Source organism: Rhea pennata, chromosome 28 (assembly GCF_028389875.1).
Source record: "Rhea pennata isolate bPtePen1 chromosome 28, bPtePen1.pri, whole genome shotgun sequence".
Classification (NCBI taxonomy): domain Eukaryota; kingdom Metazoa; phylum Chordata; class Aves; order Rheiformes; family Rheidae; genus Rhea; species Rhea pennata.
Genome location: NC_084690.1, coordinates 3,499,246 through 3,517,611, shown reverse-complemented (window position 1 = coordinate 3,517,611; position 18,366 = coordinate 3,499,246). Strand labels below are relative to the sequence as shown.

Genomic DNA, 18,366 nt, shown 5'->3' with positions numbered 1-18,366 from the left:
TCTTATCACTGTGTGCAAGTACCCGAAGGGAGGGTGTAAAGAAGACAGGGCCGCATTTTTCTCAGTGGTGGCCAGCAATAGGACAAGAGCCAATGGACACAGACTGAAACACAGGAAGATCCCTCTGAACATAGGGAAAAGCTTCTTTAGCGTGAGAGTGACAGAGCAGTGGAACAGATTGCCCAGAGAGCTTGTGGAGTCTCCTTCCTTGGAGACATTCAACTGTCATCTGCACAGGGTCCGGGGCAACGTGCTCTAGGTGATGCTGCCTGAGCAGGGGGTTGGACCAGCTGATCTCCAGAGGTTCCTTCCAGCCTCAACCCTTCTGCGACTCGGTATTTATTGACAAACCCCACGCCATCCTGCTCCGTATACTCCAGCCGGAACGCGCTTTTGTACAGGAAGAGCGGTTCTGGCTGCCGGGAACACTCACAAATCCCAAGAATCTCATCGTGCTACTTGATGCTTTCTTCTGAACACAAAGCCAAGAAAATCGAAACCGACTCAAAGGAAACGTGGTGGGTAAAAACCAGGAGCCGGAGCGAAGGGGAACTTGCAGCGCAGGGCATTAGCGCCGCGGCCACGAAAGCGGCTTGCAGAATAAGCTGCCGTTGTTCCCTGTCACTTTTTAGGCAACGCTGCTGAGCGGGGATTATAGCACAGGCAGCTTAAAAGGAGCAGGTGAGGGGAGATACGCAGGGATAACTGAAAGAAAACACAAATTACTGTCCCCGCTGGAGGGAGAGAGGGGAAACGTACCGATGAGCACCTGTTAAAATGACATTTTAGCCTCAGAAAAAAAAATAAAATCACCCTCCCCTTGACTTTAGAAGAATCTCTGAATTATAAATCATGTTGCCACATCGTTTCCACCGTAGCCTCCCTTCAGCTTCCCATAATTAAAGGACAGGGATTGAGAGACACTGCCATGGAAGATAAAAGTGCCATCAGGATTCCCATCGCTGCCGGATTCATTAGCTAGTCGAGTAACAGACTTGTCAGCTGGGTTGAAAATTGGAAACTCCTCCATCCCCGGCGTGACACGGAGCCTGCCCGAGCCGCGGCAGTGCCGGGGCCGCGCGGGAAGCGGCGGCAGGCGACGCGTCCCGGGGCTGGGGATGCCCAGAAGAGCTGCAGAGCGGTCGCATCCCGCCGGCTCCTCTCTCCCGCTGCCCTTGCGGCCGCGCTCGGACCGCAGCGGAAAGGTGAGGGGCTCTTCTAGGGGGCTTCTCGCTGAGGGGTCTTCAGCGAGTGGGATCCCCCCGTGCTGGTCTCCCCCGGATTGACCCTCCCTGGGAGCTTTACAAAGGCCAGAGCTTTAGGTGCAGGACATCAAATGAAAAAGCTTTTTTTCTCCTTTTTCAGCAAATCTCTCAAGCACTTTTCCAGCTTTGCGCTGCTCTTCGGCGACCCTCTCCCACCGGAAGCCTGAGGGTCTCCGCCGTGCCCCCAGCCCCGGCGCAGGGGCAGGCCCAGGCGCGGCTGGACGCCCCTCTCCAGCCTTGGAGGAGCACAGAGGCGGTGGAGACGAAGCACCCAGGTACGCAGCATCGCCCCGAGCAGCAGCGCTCGGACCGGCGGCATCCAGGCGTGCTCCTCGGGACAAGGCGTCGGAAAATGAAAGCAAATGGGGAAGGGTCTACGGCAGGGTAGGGAGAAAGGAGCTACTGAGCACGGAGAGCAACAGAAAGAGAAGGAGGACGAGACGAGGAGGCAGCTCGGGCAGGCACACGGGTGGCTCAGAGCTTGGCCAAGGCATCTGGGCTATGCTGGAGGATGCCTGCCATTCCCCAGCCCGTGCCCACACGTCCGTCGCGGGCCCGTCCACCCACCAGGAAGGGGAAACTAAAACCAGCCCTTCCGATAGAGCAAAAAGCAGCAGAAAAAGAGGACGGTGCAAAAAGGAGCGAGCTGGGGATTAGGCTAAGAGCGCTGGGAGCAGGGAGGGGGCCAGGCAGCCATGTGGCTAGCTTTGTGCATGAAATCCTCATTAGAGGCCCGTAAGGACATGAAAGCGGCTTTTCCTGCTTCCGGTCCCCAGACCCCCGGGGAGCCTCACGGCCTTACGGTGATCTGCTTTTGCTGTCAGCGGAGGAAGTGCAAACTGAGGATTCCTGTTAGCGATACGGTTATGGGGGGGGGGGGGAATAAAAGAGGATCTGAGCGGCGCGTGCGCGCCCGGACGGGGACGGCGCGGGCCAGGCAGGCGGCTCGAGGTGCTGGATCTTCATCCTGGACGGCAACGCAGGCGCCTGCTAAGCGGGGGGGGGGGGGGGGGGGGGAAGGTTCAGAGAGCGACGGGTTGCGAGAGCAAGATCCTACAGGGACGAAAATCGGCTCCGAACGTGAAAGGCATTAAAGCCAATGAATCTCCAAACCACCTGGCTCATTTAAACTGCTTCCTTCCTTAAATACTGACACGCAATGTAACAACACTAAGATGACAGTACGCAGCCTGTCACCAGTCCCAGGTCCAGCCAATACACCTCGCTCCTCGCCCGAGCCAGAATGAAGAACGGGAAACTAGACAGTGAAGTAAAAAGCAGCTGTTTTAATTCCCCTTTGCCTCAAGTGCACTACTCGGGTGTGAATTTATGCAGGCATCTCCCCCAGGGGAGAGCAGACCCCTCCTGACCTTCCCCAGCCACCCCATCTCCTTGCCCAACCCACACACTCAAATATGTAATATTCTCACTAGAGCTTCGCTCATTCACCAAAATTAAATGAGTAATTCCCAGCCAAGCGCTTGTTGGGGCTCAAAAAGCAAACGTCTGAATAACCCTAAGTCCCCAGAAGCAGAGAGATTTAGACAACACGAGCCTCCACCCCCCTTTAAATCCACTACTGCTTTCCTTTGTATGGCTTCTTCTAACAAATTCTCCAATATTCCTCTTAAATCTACTATCCCTGGACAACTGAATGTTTTACTGCACATGTGCCTCTGATTACAATATATTACCACTAATGATAATTGCCTGGATTATACTTATCTCTGTCTTTGGCTAATAAACTATAAAAAGACCACCAGTGAAGATGTAATAAAGTGCAGCTGTTGAAGCAAAGCCTGTTTCTAGGTCAAAGCAAGTTTGGGAGAGGCTGGGGAGAACTGTCTCTGAGAAGGGAAGCAATACCTAACTGGAAATAAGAAGAGATCCTCAAGGCAGCTTTCATTAATCTGAAACTTTTATCCTAGAAACATTACTGGGGTTTATCTGCCAGCAGGACAAGGGGAGGTGCAAGCTTTGCATTTCTCTCCTGCATCTCATTAGCCTCAAAATGGACCCTTGGGCTCCGCAGAAATGTTCCTGGCTGTACGACGCATCCGTGCACGTACCTATGCTCATGGAGTGTCAGCGAGAGGGAAGGAAAGGAACATTTTCTGTTCAGCACTGAGATGCAGCCTCTTCAAGCATGAAGCATAAGCTGTTTAAGAGCACACAGCAACGGTCTGCAGGTGCCAAAGGGCAGGAAGGGAAAAAAATACCATGATTCAAGTCCAATGGAAATTTAGGAAGTTAGAGAGAATTGCCAAGACTGGAAAGTAGCCAGGACACTGAAGTAAACACTCTTACGTTTCACAGAAGAAACTTGACTGATAAATGGAGAGTTGAGTGTTACACCTTGCAAGACGAAACCTCTCAGCGAAAGAGCACTCCCAAGCGTCGGGCTTGGGCCAAAGGGAACGTCGCCAACCCACTCCCATTTCCTGCAGGACTCCAGGAGCTCCCCACAGCTCCTCACAGCAGGAATAACGTGAGCTGATCTTGCACCGCAGCTTCCAAACCCAAAGTGACAGCGCAGAGGTCTCTCGCCTCCTGTATCATTTGTGCTGTTGCAACACATACAATACATCCCTGAGCTAAATACCACACAAAGTAGATGGTGATGCAGAAACAACATGATTATCTCGAATCAGAGACCCAACACACTGACCAGGGTTTAATATGGCAAGGTTTGCAGGGAGAGGTATTATCTTTCATTGTACCAACTAACACAAATTGAGGGAAAAAAAACATGAAGATTTCAGATACACAAGCACTTCTTTCAGCTTTAACAGAATGCTGGAAGAAAAAGTTAATGTATCTTTCATGAGGACAATCTAGATAATAAGCAATACAATTCCAGAGCACAAGCTGGGTTTTTTTTTCTCCTTCTTCTTCTTCTTTTTTTTTTTATAATCAAGAATTTCTTGTCATTGATAGCCGATCAAAGTAAAACTTGAGTCACCCAACATCCTCTGGATAGAAACACAGTATAACCTCATGTACTAAGCAGTGTATGAGATTTTACTTTCAGATTTGGGCAGAAACAACAACTTAAAAAAAACCCACCCTATGTCAAACCTAAGCTAAAATTGTTATTCAGCAATTTGCAACACTTACTGTCATATTAAAGTCATTTTATTTTATTTTCGCTCTCTTGCTCTGTTCTTATAACAAAATAGCAAATCTCAGAATTTCAGAAGACATTTGGTATAGCAACTGAAACACTCCTTAAATGTTTAGGGGGTACAGCCTGTGACACTCGTAACGGCTGCTAACGCCAGTGGAAATTGTGCAGGCAGCGGTGAATTGCACTGGATGAGACCGAGGTGACAAAATTGCCGCGGTGCCGAGGCATGACTGAGCTCTGACGCACCGCAAGGCACAAGTTAACTTCGAACGCTGGGAAGGAACGGGAGAAAATATGGAAATTGGCTACCAGAACAGTATTGTCAACAACTTCAGCGCTTGCTCCCTGCTAAGGGAGTACCGCTGCCGAGCTACGCGGCCTGGGGACGGGCACGACACAGCTGCAGCCCCTTCCTCCCCGGAAAAGGGTCCCGGCGGGACGCTGCAAGTGGCTTCCCTGCACACGGTCCCACGTGAGCCCTCTGCCACGCAGAGCTCGGCGAGATGCTCTTCCAGGGTCTTAAGCCACTGCGTCCCTTCATCAGCGTTAGCAGCCTGGGATACGGCAGGGCGGGTGTTTCCGCGTCCTTATTTCCCACCTGCTCATCGCCTAGCTACAACGGCACTATAAGGTCTGTTTCCTTCCTGTACGAGCGTGGTATTTGTAAACATGGAATTCTTTACCTAAAAGCAATAAAAATATTTCTGTACTTTCTCTTTTTTATTTAGTAAACTTCCAAAGGAAACAAACTTCTGTCATACAAGCACACACCACCAGGAGCCCTGAGGGTGCAGCACTGTATTGGATTGCACTGTTCTTTCTTAAAGACCAAGGGCTGAACGTGCCCAGAGTGGAACCAACTAATGATTTTCCTTCTTCAGCTGCAGCAAAATGCTGGAAGCTACCAAATGCATAAATGGAGAGAAGTTGGATGTTTTGATGCATGCAGTATTACTCATCTCAGGTGTTCTCTGAGGCACAGGTAAATACATTTGGCAGATGAAGACCCTGGAGGTCTTTGCCCTTGCCACAGATTAACCATGTGGACTTAGCTAAGCCATACCATCTCTCCATGCCTCAGTTCTGCTGTAAAACAAGGAGAATATCGTTTTGTTATAGGGATGTGAATGATTACCTCTTTATGAAGGACTGATTTCTAAACCTGACAACATCACTTTCAATGATACATGTCCCTAAAGAACAGGGTTATGACAAACACTTGATATGGCTCATACAACAATGTTGGTACTTACTTTTTCAAAGGCTCTATGACTGTCTTTTGGATCTGATTCACCTGTTGAAAGCAAAATGGATGATTATATCCAGGCTTATTGAAAAAAGCCTCTTTGAGCAATGTTACATGTTTGCACAATGCCCGCCACAGAACATGGATTTCTGAGCACTACCACAACGCCCTTTAACCAAAAAACCTCCTGCCACGCGCTTGGGACAGGCTGAAATCCCCAGCAGGACCAACAGCACGAGGGCGCAGAAGGGACCTCCTGCCCCACAGCTGGCAGGCCGGGCCACTTTGCTCCAGCTGCTTGGCATGGCATGATGCGCTGGCGAAAGGAGAGCCCAGGACTCTGCCATTCCTTGGCTGGCCATGAAGGCACAGGTTGTGCAGCAAACACAGGCAGAAGCGAGAGGAGAGAATAAACCTCTAGGTATTCTGCAGACACCTGAACATCGGAGCAAGCCCAGCCCCATCTGCTCACAGGAGGGACCTCTGGCCTTGCCAGCAGAAGGGTTGCGAAAAGGTCATGGAGAAACGAATGTGGAAAGCATCTTGATCACGACAAAAAGGGAAGGCGGATCTATCTGAAGGGGGAGAGAGAACCAACAGCACCGCAGCACATTCTGGTCTCCCCTGCCTCAGCCCAGCCCATATTCACCTTCTCCTGGTTGAAAGAGTCCATCCTCTTCATCGCTGTGTCAAAGGCTGTGACCATCTCCAGGAAGACGGGATCCTGTTCACAAAGTGGGTTAGACAGCAGGTCCGAAGCGATTTTGACAGCTGACTTTGACATGGCTGCGTGCAACGGGATCAGAAAGCATGTAAAGGAAAGCAGAGAGGGTCACGTCTCAGCTACGGCCATGCAGGACAGTCGTGCAACAGCTCGCTCTCGGGGAAGCTCCGCGGGCGCCCTGCATCTGCAAAGGGGCATCGTGGACAACACCAGGAACGTCAGCCGCTCAGGAGAGTTCGGCATAACTTTCCAGGAAGACGTTCGCTGGTGGTGGAGAGAAAACAACGGAAGAACCACCAATTCATTCATGTAAACACCCAGGGAACTTTTTTCTACATAAATTAGATCTGGTTTACTTAGATGTAAGGCCTGTGATGTTGCCAGAAATAATACCAGGCTAACAAAAGCACTGTTTTCCTTTTTTTTTAAAAAAAGAAAAAAAGTGATTTTTTTTAATACATTTTTTCTCGATAGACTATTAAGTGTCACTCTCAGTCTCACTACAGCTCTTCCACAATGAGAAAAATCACAGTCCATTAAGTCTTTCAAACAGCTTTACAAAAATATATATTTGAAGAGATTTAGTGCTGGTGGAAAAGGACCAGACTGACAGGCCTGGAACATGAGGCTTCTCTTTTACGCTCAAAACAGGCGCTCCACGAGCACTCAGACGCAAGCGAGCTAAGCGCTTTCCCTCAACGAACCTAAGTTTTCTGCCCATGGAAACCACCTCCATAAGCAAGAGGCAAGTACAACGCCAAGGTCTCTGCAGGCCCAGAGGCTGCCACCAAGAAACCCAGAAACCCCGACTCGCAGCCCGCTGGGCTGCAGTTCCCGTCTTGCCGAACATTTCTGCTTGCTTCCCATCAGACACACCTCTCTTCCTACCCACACACTTGCTCTTCAAAAGGAAAATTAAATCCCTGTAACTGGACCGCTACAAGAGAACAACAAAATAACTATGGTATAGAATAGAAAAATGAATTTAAAAGAAAGCAAGTATCAATATATAAGGGAACAAAAAAGAGCAAAACGCACTGGTGCTTAAAAAAAAAATGTTCTTTTTCGTCAGCACTGTTGCTGGAAGTTATTCCAGCTTAAGATCTGAAAGCCAGATGCTTGAGCTGTGCTACAGATGAGCTTTGGAAAGACTCCTACTGTACTAACTCAGATATTAAAAGATAAAAAGTCATCTGAATAATAGGGCTTAAGATCATAAATCAAGGGGTTAAACATTCTGATTTAAAGGTTACACACAATTATACGGAGAGCTCAGAAGCTAAATAGCCGGGAAGCTCAATGCAGAACGAGACGCTCACCACAGAATAACAAAGCTACCGTATCCCTCTATTATCCAAACATTAAGGGTTTAGACATTTAAACCTTTAAACAGATGGGATATAATCCATATGTGTGACCACATCTGAGGAAGGATTTGTGCCAAAACGGGCCAGAGTTAAGCATGGCAGAACTCCTTCAGCTGGAAGAAGAATTAGTTTCCCTTCATGAGAGGACCGGAGCCGTGCGGAAGAGGGGAGATGCTGGCAGCAGGACGGGGCTACATCGGAGGCTGGGAAACAAGATTCCCCAGCCCCGCTCCGTGACTCGGCACGAGGCGTCTCCCCTGCCTCGCTGGCCTCACCTGTACAGCTGCGAAAGAGCAACCCGGCGCGAGGCAGCCTGGCCGATGCCGGCACGTGCACCGGAGCGCCGGGATCCCGCCTTACCGGAGGGTGTCCTCCACTCGCAGCGACGGCTGCGGTCTCGAAACGCCTCGCCGAGCCGCGAGGAGAGAGGAAAGGAGAGGAGAGCATCGCCTGCCTCTCGGGGCGGGCTCGAGGAGCATCAGCTCAGCACTCCGCAGGCAAAGCGCGCGCGACGGGATTCCAGCAAAAGCAAGCAACTTTACAGAATCACTGCTCATTTGAACCAAGACAGAAGTAGTGGAGAATAGTCACGCACGTTCCAGATAGCAAAGCTCAACGCACTGATCCAGCGGGGCGCTTGCATTTCGTTTTGAAAGGAGAGGTCTTGTCTCAAATTAAAGAACATCTTCCTGCTCTTTAGTATCATTTTTTTGTTTGGAAAGAGGGTGGGGAAGGGGTTTAGTGATCTCCAGCCACAGTACAGGGAGTGCTGCTAAATAACCCATACCCTTTTCCCAGCCATGCTGCTGCAGCTGGCAGGGCAGCAGCTGAGTCTCTCAGGAAAACTTCTGCCCAGAAGGAGGAATCGGTCTTGCTCTGCTGAGTCTATTTTGGCAGAAGGTGGAGACTCAAGCCACCAGGTCCAATTTGCAGGGAATGTTTGCAGGCAGAGTGAATAATCAACCCCCTCATCTCAGAGGTACAGTGGAAGAAATAAGACACTCAGGGGAATGCAACAAGCTGATGCGCTGCCGCACTCATCAGACATGGGGGCTAAATGTTAGCGAAGCAGCCCCAGCTATCTCCTCTTGGCTACGGGCACTGCCAGGTGAGGAGAGCAGCCCTCAGTGCTTCGTCAGATTTACCACCCTTTCCTTCACCCATGCTTCACAGGACCACATTCAAAACCTCCCCTTATATTCATGATTTCATGCCTTTAAATGAGAAATCAGATCTAACTGGATCTGGCCAAGGTTCATTTGTGACTCTGCCATGTAGCAGAACGGAAAAAGAAAGTCCTCCCACAGCTCCTCTGGGACTTGAAATGCTCCATATAAACAACGCCCACTGCAAGGGAGGGGAGGGGAATCCTTAACAAGGAAAAACTTAGCAAGGATCCCTAACAATGACCAGTGTCCCACGAAAGGGCAGTTTTCCCCTTGGAAAGGATTCTTTCTGGCAGCGCTGGTTCCTGGTGCTTTTCCCACTGTCCTCTCCATGTAAGCATACATGAGCACCGTGCTTGGAAGGGTGGGAGAGTGCCTGCAAGAGTGGGGATCTGTGTGCGCGTGTCTGGCAATAGCTGAGCATGCACACACGTACACACGCACAGGTGAGAGCCTGCACCGTGGGGAGCACCCCGCTCAGCAGCCCTTCCACCGGCAAACAGCCCCATGGGGCTCCTTCCTGCCCTCTGCGAGCCACACTCCCCCGAGGTGCGTGTTGGACCAGTGCAGCCCACACCTGTTTGCACTGGTGCATCTGCCTTGGCACCGGAGCTGTGGGGGCCAGGACGAATAGTGACTGCTCCAAACCACATGCTGAGAAAAGCCATCTGTGTTTAAAACAGTTCCTTGCCGCATGCTTCAGCAGGCTGCCCTGCTTGGTTCAATAATCGGCATCCACTAAATTCCGCTTCTCCCAGCTCCCACCGTTCAGACGATTTCGTCTTCTCCTCTCTTCCACGTTTGTTTAAACCCAGTGCCATGTGGTGCGGTCGCACCGGTTTCCTACTGCAGAGGCTATTAAGTGAGCGGGCAGGGGCTGATGTGCATGGGGACGGGACACCTGCAGGACAGATGTCGCTCCCGGCACACGCGGCAGCCAGCAGCTGTGGCCGTACACGCAGAGATGACTTGTTTATTGCTTCCTACATCGCCCACTGCAACAAGGTCAAGCCAAAGAAGCAGCCATTAAGAGAACTAGTAGGGTTATTCCTGAATGGGAACTGCCATGCCAGCCGTGCGTGGACATGAAATACCCGCACCCAGTGCTGATTTGGCACTCTACAGACCCCCAAACACTCATCCCACCTTCTGGCTTCAGACAGTGCAAATCGTCCTCAACCGAAGCACACGAATACGCATTGCTCAGCCCAACAGCCTCAGCTGGAGACTCCTGCTGCATGTCTAACGGAGAACTGGAACAATCACTCCTATTTTTCAGTTACAGAAACTGAGGCAAAGACAGGTTGGTGACTTGTCCAAGGCCACACAGCAAGTCAGCCCAAGAGATAGGGACTAGGCCATAACATACTTTCCGTTCCCTTGGTTGAGTTACTGTTCAGCAGCCCTCATGCAGATGGCCTTGTAACTAAGAAAACTGAGTGGGACTGAGAGATCTAGATTTGTTTTCCAGACTTGTCACAGATTACTCATGTGATCTTGAGAAAGTCACTTCATCTCTTTGTGGCCAAGTTCACAGTCTATGTATCCTACAGTCACGTACCCAAGTCTGCATCTGTGCTTTTCTTCATATCCTTCTGAAGTTTTTTGGTCTGATCTTCCAATCTGAAAGATGGAAGAACAAGAAAAACTCTGAATATTGTAAAGAAACAAAACAAAATATATTAGATATGTAACAATTCATGTATGTGCTGTTGTGAGTTTAAAAAGTGCTGCCTATCATTTTCAGGTTTCTTTTCAGATATCTTTCAACCTTTTTGCGTTGGTGACCTGTTATTCAAAGTCACGTATTTACTTAAATCCTTTCACTTACTACAAACGATAAACCCAAATGCTTCAGATGATAACAACAAGCACATACGACACAGTACGGTAAAACCAATATGTGTCCTCAGAAGCACTGAACCATTTGGTAACCCACTATATTCTGTGAATTTTGCATTCTTTACTTTACAGTTGCCGTAATTTGCAGCCCTCAAACCCATTGCAAGTACTTTTCAGGACACCTTTGAACAGCTACAAATGAAAGAAACTCTGAACAAGTAGAAATTATAGAGAGCAATGATTTGCTAGGAAGAGCCTAACTGGCCAAAATTTCCTGGGAAGATGGCACAGTGGGTAAAATGGACAGGCGTGATATTAATCTTATCTCACCAGTATGGTTAATACTTACTGCTGGAGCTTTCCATACTCCCTTTCAAAGTCTCTCTCCACCTGTGGAAAAGAGATTAAAATCAGCTCAAAGACACTGCAGTGGAGCACAGAGCAGCAGCCACCCGACCATACCAGACTCCACACAAGGAATCTGTCCTCAGAAAATGCCTACATGAATCCAGAGAAGTATAATCTAGGGCTGTATTAGGAATTACATTTCAAAAAGAATTCAAAAGTATTGAAGTCCTCCCCCCGCCCCAGACTATCTTAGAGCAAAAGTCACTTCCCCCAGCTGCACCAGCTCGTTCCAAGGATGTGCTCCAGCACACGAGTGGGAAGCTGACAAAGTAAACGGGAAGGCCCCAAAAGCAGGGACCGCAGCTTAACACACACCGACACGGGAGCTCGGTTACTGCAGTGCCTGTTCTGCTCAGCGGGCGCAGGAGATGAGCCTCTTCTCGTCTGCAGGCACGACCACCCCAGAAGCAGCGAGTACCTCCTTCTTCTCTAATTCCATGTTGTAAAGAATCACCTAAGCCCATTTCACAGTGTCTGAAGAATTGCCCACATACCATCACTTTCTGCACCCGTGACTGACATCAGCTCTGTTTCTTCCGACTTCTGGTACTCCAGCTTTGCTGTCCGTCCCCCGTTGGAGCCTCTGTAACAGCTCAGAGGACGCCACCCACTCCACATACTGCTGCACATGCTGGCACCCACAGGAGAACCTGGACTACTCCAAACCCAAAGCCTCAACCTGGGTTTGAAGTAGTCCAAGCTTCTCTTGAGAACACATCCCTGAATGTCCAGCAGCACTGCAACACCCCCACCCCTCCAATTACCACTCAAGCCATCACCGAGCCCTCCAATCTCCAAAGTCATACCATATCATTTACTCCAATGTACATTCCTATAACATACACCACCATATTACTGCAATAACCTCCTCTGGTTACATATTTCAAGTGTAGCACCAGTCCACCTGGACTGCAGCACCTTGAAAAAGGAAGAGAAACCTGTGCTTTCAAAGAGCGCACAAGCTAAAGAGTTCGTCCTTCTCCTGATGTTACATCAATGACTACTTCCTCCTACTTGCTATCTGGCAGCAAGTCTCCAGTGATACAAGATATTTTAAGGAACCTTCCTTCCATGCTGACTGTTTTAACACACGCTTAAACATTCATTCCGCACCTCGTCGACCAAATAAGCAAATGGATTTCAATTAACCGGCCAAGAGTAAATACATGCGCTTTTGTTGTCATGGGATCAAAACTGGGTTCGTGTTGTCAAGCTACCATGCTATTAAGGAAATGCTAAAGTGTTATAAGCAGCCAGGACTAGAAGGATCCAAAGGTTTGTTCCAAATCTTCATGCCATCCTCGGCATTTCAATCCCAGGCTCAATGCAACAACATTATGTGAAGCAAGAACACTTAATACTGACATTTGTTTTTCAGTCAAAATTGCTATTAAAAGACTATCGTTTCAGAATGGAGCCCAGTATCTCAGTTTTCTTGAAACTTCCTTTCCTAAATGCCTTTTCGATCTGCCCTTCCAGACACATGTATACTGTGCAGGAACTCTATCGGCCCAATCTAAAGACAGCCAGCAACCTGTGAAGTGAGCGTGCTGAGTTTCAGCCCAATTCCCAGTGGACAGCTGTCCACACCATCAGATCCCACCATCCTAGGGATGCATGCTGGCTCTCTCTGTTGATGAAAAAGCTCCACAGAGCTTGAACACCCTTTCGTGCTGCTAAAAATGGTCGCTGGAGAACAGGCATGGATCAGTGTGGGGGCAGCTCATACGACTACTGCCTGGTTCACAGTTCTGCAAAAATCCGCAGCAGCTGGTGCCTGGAGGTCAGGTAACCAGCACATAGTAAAAATCACCCCATATTTCTATGGCTGTTCCGGCTGCAAAAATAACCACAGAGTATTGCATTCTATTTATATGTCTTATGTGTGAATTGTTTTGGTTGCAAACCACAGCGGGTCAGGCATGACTCAGAAATATGTCCTTTGAAGGCTGGTGGCATCCTTCTCCTGACATGGAGCTCCAGCCCTCTCCAAGCACAGGAGTCCCAGCAATCAGTTCCTCAGAGAACCAGAGGTTTTGGTCATGAAATGAAACTACCTGCAAACCTTCTTGATGTCTGCCCATTCCCTTATGTTGTTCAAGCCCCCCTTTACTGTGCAATGCCTGAAGTCTAGAGAAAGGCATCGTCACCTAACGGATATGAAGGAAGATATAACTTCTACACCTTGCGACTCTCTACATGAAGTGCCCTCAAGACTCTGCCAGGACTTCCAAGATTCCCTGAAACATGGCACCTGGTCTTCTTGTGTGCTTTCTGTATAGGAACGAGGTGAATCTACCAGGCAGCACTTCAGCTGCCTGGCCTGACTCACATCTCCAGTGCCATCTATGCAGAGACAGCTGCCCAAGGATTGCTCTTATTTTTCACGCCCACAACAGCAACTGGCTACCAGTCATCACAGTCTGCACACTGATGTAGCCCTACCAGTCATTACTGCGCTCATTTGCATCGCAGGAGCCCAGATATACTATACAAACAGCCAGAAGCAGGGCTCCTGATGCACTACGTAGGGAAGACCTGCTCTCAAGGGCTCATGCAATGCAGATATAAGGAAGGCAACAACTGGTGTATCAAAGGCCTGTGGAGCAAGCAAGGAAGACAAGTTGAGAGCAAGCCAGGCACATTTTGCAGAGTACACTAATTCCTGCTCCCAGTAGCTATCATCAATGGCCACACGTATCCGACACTTACGGCAAAAGGCTATGGATAGGATTATCATATTAAGAATGACGAGAACAAGAAGTACAGGCAAGAAAATTACAATATCCTTAAGGGAAGTTTCCATAATATTAAAATAATCCCACTTCTCTGCAGCCTCTTTCTGAAAACTGAAAATCAAAATGTGTTTCTGTATTGAACGCTTTTTCTTCTAGGCATCTGGGTTAGTTAATGTAGGACTGCTCTTCTACAGCTTTTTATTTAAATCTACATAAAGATCGATGACTTTTAAAGAGTAGTGAAATAAAATCATGATCATCTTTTTCACCCACTTATTTTTGTTTGCTAACACTGGGCCTTCTACCTGTGATAACATCCTACCTTCTTCAAGGGCAATATAATAAACACCACGGCTACACAGCAATGAAGCAAGACCAGAGCCAACACTACAAAGAGATGGAAATAAGGAACTGTGATGAACCTTCTTATCCCCCGGGGTTAATTTCTTTTCCTGGAGGAGGAGGACTAGCTGATTTCTACATGTTCCAGTGGTCTCAGCCTCTTTGTGGGTCTTGGGAAAAAACAGGGAAGAAGCAAATGCTTTCTCCTTCCTCCTCTCCAAAAAATAAACCCAAATAATTAGGCCAAAAATTCTGGAATTTCTGCTGGCCTTAAGCCATTCCATCCAACAAGAAGAGATTCAAGGCAGAATTTGTTCAAATAACTTGGGTGAAGGGAAACAGTAGCAGTAGACACGACAGTCTCTACGTCCAACAGCAGAGCCTTGAGCCAAAGCAGGGCTGCAGACTGATTACAGGCGTATCTAGGATTTCGTGGGCTTCACCATGCAGCAAGCTCTCAAAGCCCACCATCCAGCAGGCTGGAGGTGCACAGCACTTTCAAGAAGGGCTGCTTAGGCAGCACGCTATGGAAAGAAAAAAGCGTGCACCTCCAAACTGCAGAGACTGGTCATGTCCTGCTGAACATTTAATGAAGAGAGTGAAAAGGAATAAAATCATGTAACTTGTGTCAGTTAATTTCACTCCACCGTTTCTGTGGCATTTACTCCATTATTCGGAGCTTTCCAGGGCTCCCGTGGAGCGCGATGGAAACGCGGGCTGATGGAAGGCAGCTGCGGTGGAACCGCGACGCTCCCGGAGCTCCTTTGTCCAGCCTCCGCGGGGAACGCAAAGCCGGGGGGATGAGTCAAGGCAGGGAGGTTTGGCAGGGCTGCAGGCCCTCTGCTCCGGTCTCTGCTCCCTGCCAAGCTGACTCACCCAAGGCTACCCGGTAGCGCGGCGGAGGGAGGCTGCGCATCTGAGTCAGTGCAGAGCAGAGCAGCGAGGAGGAGAAAGGGGTAGAACCTGGCCGCTTGCACCCCACGTCACCCCAGGGACTCTGCTCCGCGTTCCTGCCTTTCCAGAGGGAACAGGAGCCAGCTTTGCCGGGCAGCGGGCGGGAGGCAGCGAGCCCGGCTCTGGGCCCCGCGGGCACCGGGGGGGACACGCAGCCAGCTCTTCCCAGCCACCTGCCGGCTCGGATAACCCAGGCCCCAGTGAAGAGCAGGGCACAACCTCGGGCTGACACAGGTGAACTTCAGTGAGCTGGAGCTGCAGGAGAGCTCGGGAGACGACCGCAATTCTGGTTCCAGCATAACCTCTGCTTAGACCAGAGTTGTCCTGGGGGAGGGAAGAACATCTCTGCCATAAGAGGCTTCATCTGTGCATCGGATTTGAACAACAAACATTCTGCAGAGAGATATAATTCTAACAGGTTTAACTCCTATCACTGGGCATTAGTTTAATTGGGCTGTGTTGCTGTGTCCTCTGCAGCTACGCTGACAGCAGGTCCTCTCCGCGCATTAGATCCTCCCACCCAGCTCCTCGCCTCTGTACAAGCCCGGTGACAGCTGCTCTTTTCACGGGAGAGGAGGGGAGAGATTATGCTGTCTGGAATTGGATTTGCCCAGGTTAAGGTGGAAACAAAGCAGTGGCTTGTCTGGGGGGGGGGGGGGGAGATCACTTCAGTTCACCAGCCGATATTTTCTATTGGGGTTTCCTTCTACCTGAAGAGTTAAACTGTGGCTGACACCATGCCCTTCTTCAAAGGATCAGGAGCGAGTGGGCACAAGGAGTCATGACTAATTCCTTCTGCAGCCTAGTCAAATTGCTTTTCGGTATTACTACCGGCCTAGATTTGACACCAACACCAGCATCATTTAATCAAAAAAAGAAGAAAAGCACACTGGTGAGCTAAGTCTCTCTTGGCAAAGTGATTCTCCCCTCTTCTGTGCTTGAATTAGCATGCTTCAAGGAGAGCCAAGTAAGTTAGATCCTGACAAATGCTTTTCTTTTTTTCCTCTTTTGTGGTCCAATCTCTGTGAGTGGGAGATCCTCTACCCGCAACCACTTCCCTTCCGATCAGCTTGGGATGCAGCCCTGGAGATGCCGCACCTTCCCACTTCCTGCAGCAGGCTCCAGAGGCCGACATCTGGAATATCACAGGCAGTGAAACCAGACTCTCGGCTGCTACCGCTGTTCACAAAAGCCCGCACAGATGGAACGCCGCAGCCTGCGACCGGGAGGTAAACTTGGGGGCCTCGAGTTCACTCAAGCTACAAAGCAGCCCAGCACTTCCACACCACGAAACTGAGGCGAGCGCAAGTCTAAACGTCTTGTTCCCAGGGGAGACTGGTGGTTTCCTGCCAGTCGCTCCTCTTTGAAGAGCTGTACTTTACACTTACTGTGAGGTTACACGGCTTTGGGCTTCCTGTTTTCTGCTTTCCATGTATCTGCTGCCTGGAGAATATCATCATAATCAATAAATGGCAAGTGGAAGCCATTTAAAAATTGGCAACCGGCTCCAAGTTACTGAGCCGTTGACACAAAAACTTGTTGTTCTTCTTTGGGGCACCGAGGAAGAGGGGGAAGGAAGGAAGGAAGGAAGGAAAGGGAAAAGGCCTGGAACCGCTAAAGCTACTGAATGAGCCTCTGCCTGCCGGATATTCTGAGCTGTTCTATTTAATACACACACACACATATATATAAAGCAATCCCTGCCAACAACTGCCTCAGAACAGAACACACCAGCCGCTCAGGGGGAAGAAAGCTCTCAAAGGTGCAACCACTCATTTACAGGGAGCTCAGTTCCTGCCACACCTCGGGGAAGGCTGATTTCAGCAGCAAGCGTGCCCGGCACACCGAGCACAGGCTGCATCCCGAGAGCCAGGCTACCTTGCCCGGGAGAAGGTCTTTCAATCAAACGTTTCACAACAGCGAATGGCAGCAGTAGCAAAGGGAAATTAGCAAGCACTGGCAACCGAAAAAATATAGTGAATTTGGATGTGAGAACTGGTGGGATGGAGACGTCCAAGAAAGCTGTTCAAGACACCCAGAGCTACAGAGCAGGTGGTTCTTGCAACAGCCTGAAAGGACAGCAGTGTTAGAAAGCACAGGAAAGAGGATGGGAGGCAAAATCTTGGAGGTCGCTAGAACAAGGTAATGCAGGGCTCCCGACCAAACAGGAATCGGTGGGACCACTGAGGCTGCTGGCTGCATCGCTTTCCATTTGCGGGACCGTGGATAGTGCCATTTCCACCTGTTGCTCTCCAGGCCCTGCAAAAAGGGCTGCTGAAGAGATGCAAAAATGATTAAGGGATTTATCAGTACTTGACTTTATCGTGTGCTTGGCTTAAATTTTGTACTGACAGTTTGGAGCTGTTACAGAAAATTGCTGTTCTTCAGCAGCACGCAACTACCCAATCCTTTAAAATAAAACACGACACTCCAGCCATAAAGGGAGTGGCAGAGCTAGCCCTCTGCCTCCAGAGAAAAATGTCAGGTCCCAAGGAGAAACTGCCCCGTAAACACGAGTGCCCACGCATCCTGAGGAATTAGCCGCGATGAGTGTCCCAGAGAGGAAGGATCAGGGATGTTAGTCTGTTCAAGGGATTAGGTCACCAATGCCGTTATAAAGACAAGGTCTCCACTGTGCTTGCTGTCAGGGTACTTATTTTAGAGCAGGTAGACAGGTTAGTTTTCAGGGACAGCTACCTCGAGGACTCATAGCTTTTTTGCACAGGACAAAGACAAAGACCATCTGCTTAAAAGGGAAAAATGCCACAGCCAGCTGCAAGTAGCAAGCACTTAAGATAGGAGTCTCAAATACATGAGAATACAAAATGTTTTTTAATTTGCTTTTAAAGCAAATGCTGTGCAGCACAAATTAATTCACGCCTGAGCACTAAGCATCTCAGCTTATAAGCCTTTCTTTGGAAACAGTTATATTCAGCGATCTGAACCACTCCTCCTCCTCCATCTGCTCAGAAAGGATGAACAAACAAGCCATTGCTGAAAGAAGGAAGGAAGGAAGGAAGCCCGTTCAGCCATCTCCTAGGAAAACTGTGCCAGACCCAAAGAGCTCCCCCCCCTCCAAGGAGCAGGTCCCAAACCAAAATACTCTCTCTGGTTGGGACTCCCCCTCACTCCCAGCACGAGGAACCGAGCGGTGGTCAAACACGGCAACAGGTTCTGCTCACTCCCA

The 18,366-nt window shown here is 49.4% G+C and overlaps 1 protein-coding gene across 3 annotated transcripts in view; it reads right to left on the bottom strand.

Moving 5' to 3' along the window:
• Positions 1 to 18,366, bottom strand: part of BIN3 (bridging integrator 3) — a 44,974-nt gene that overhangs the window by 15,846 nt on the left and 10,762 nt on the right. For all 3 annotated transcript variants that reach the window (XM_062596763.1, XM_062596764.1, XM_062596765.1), the window contains exons 3-6: positions 11,087 to 11,127; positions 10,457 to 10,518; positions 6,288 to 6,424; positions 5,646 to 5,686 (exon numbers count right to left, since the gene is read on the bottom strand). In XM_062596763.1, coding sequence (XP_062452747.1) covers positions 5,646 to 5,686; positions 6,288 to 6,424; positions 10,457 to 10,518; positions 11,087 to 11,127 — 281 coding nt within the window. The remainder of the gene's footprint in view (positions 1 to 5,645; positions 5,687 to 6,287; positions 6,425 to 10,456; positions 10,519 to 11,086; positions 11,128 to 18,366) is intronic.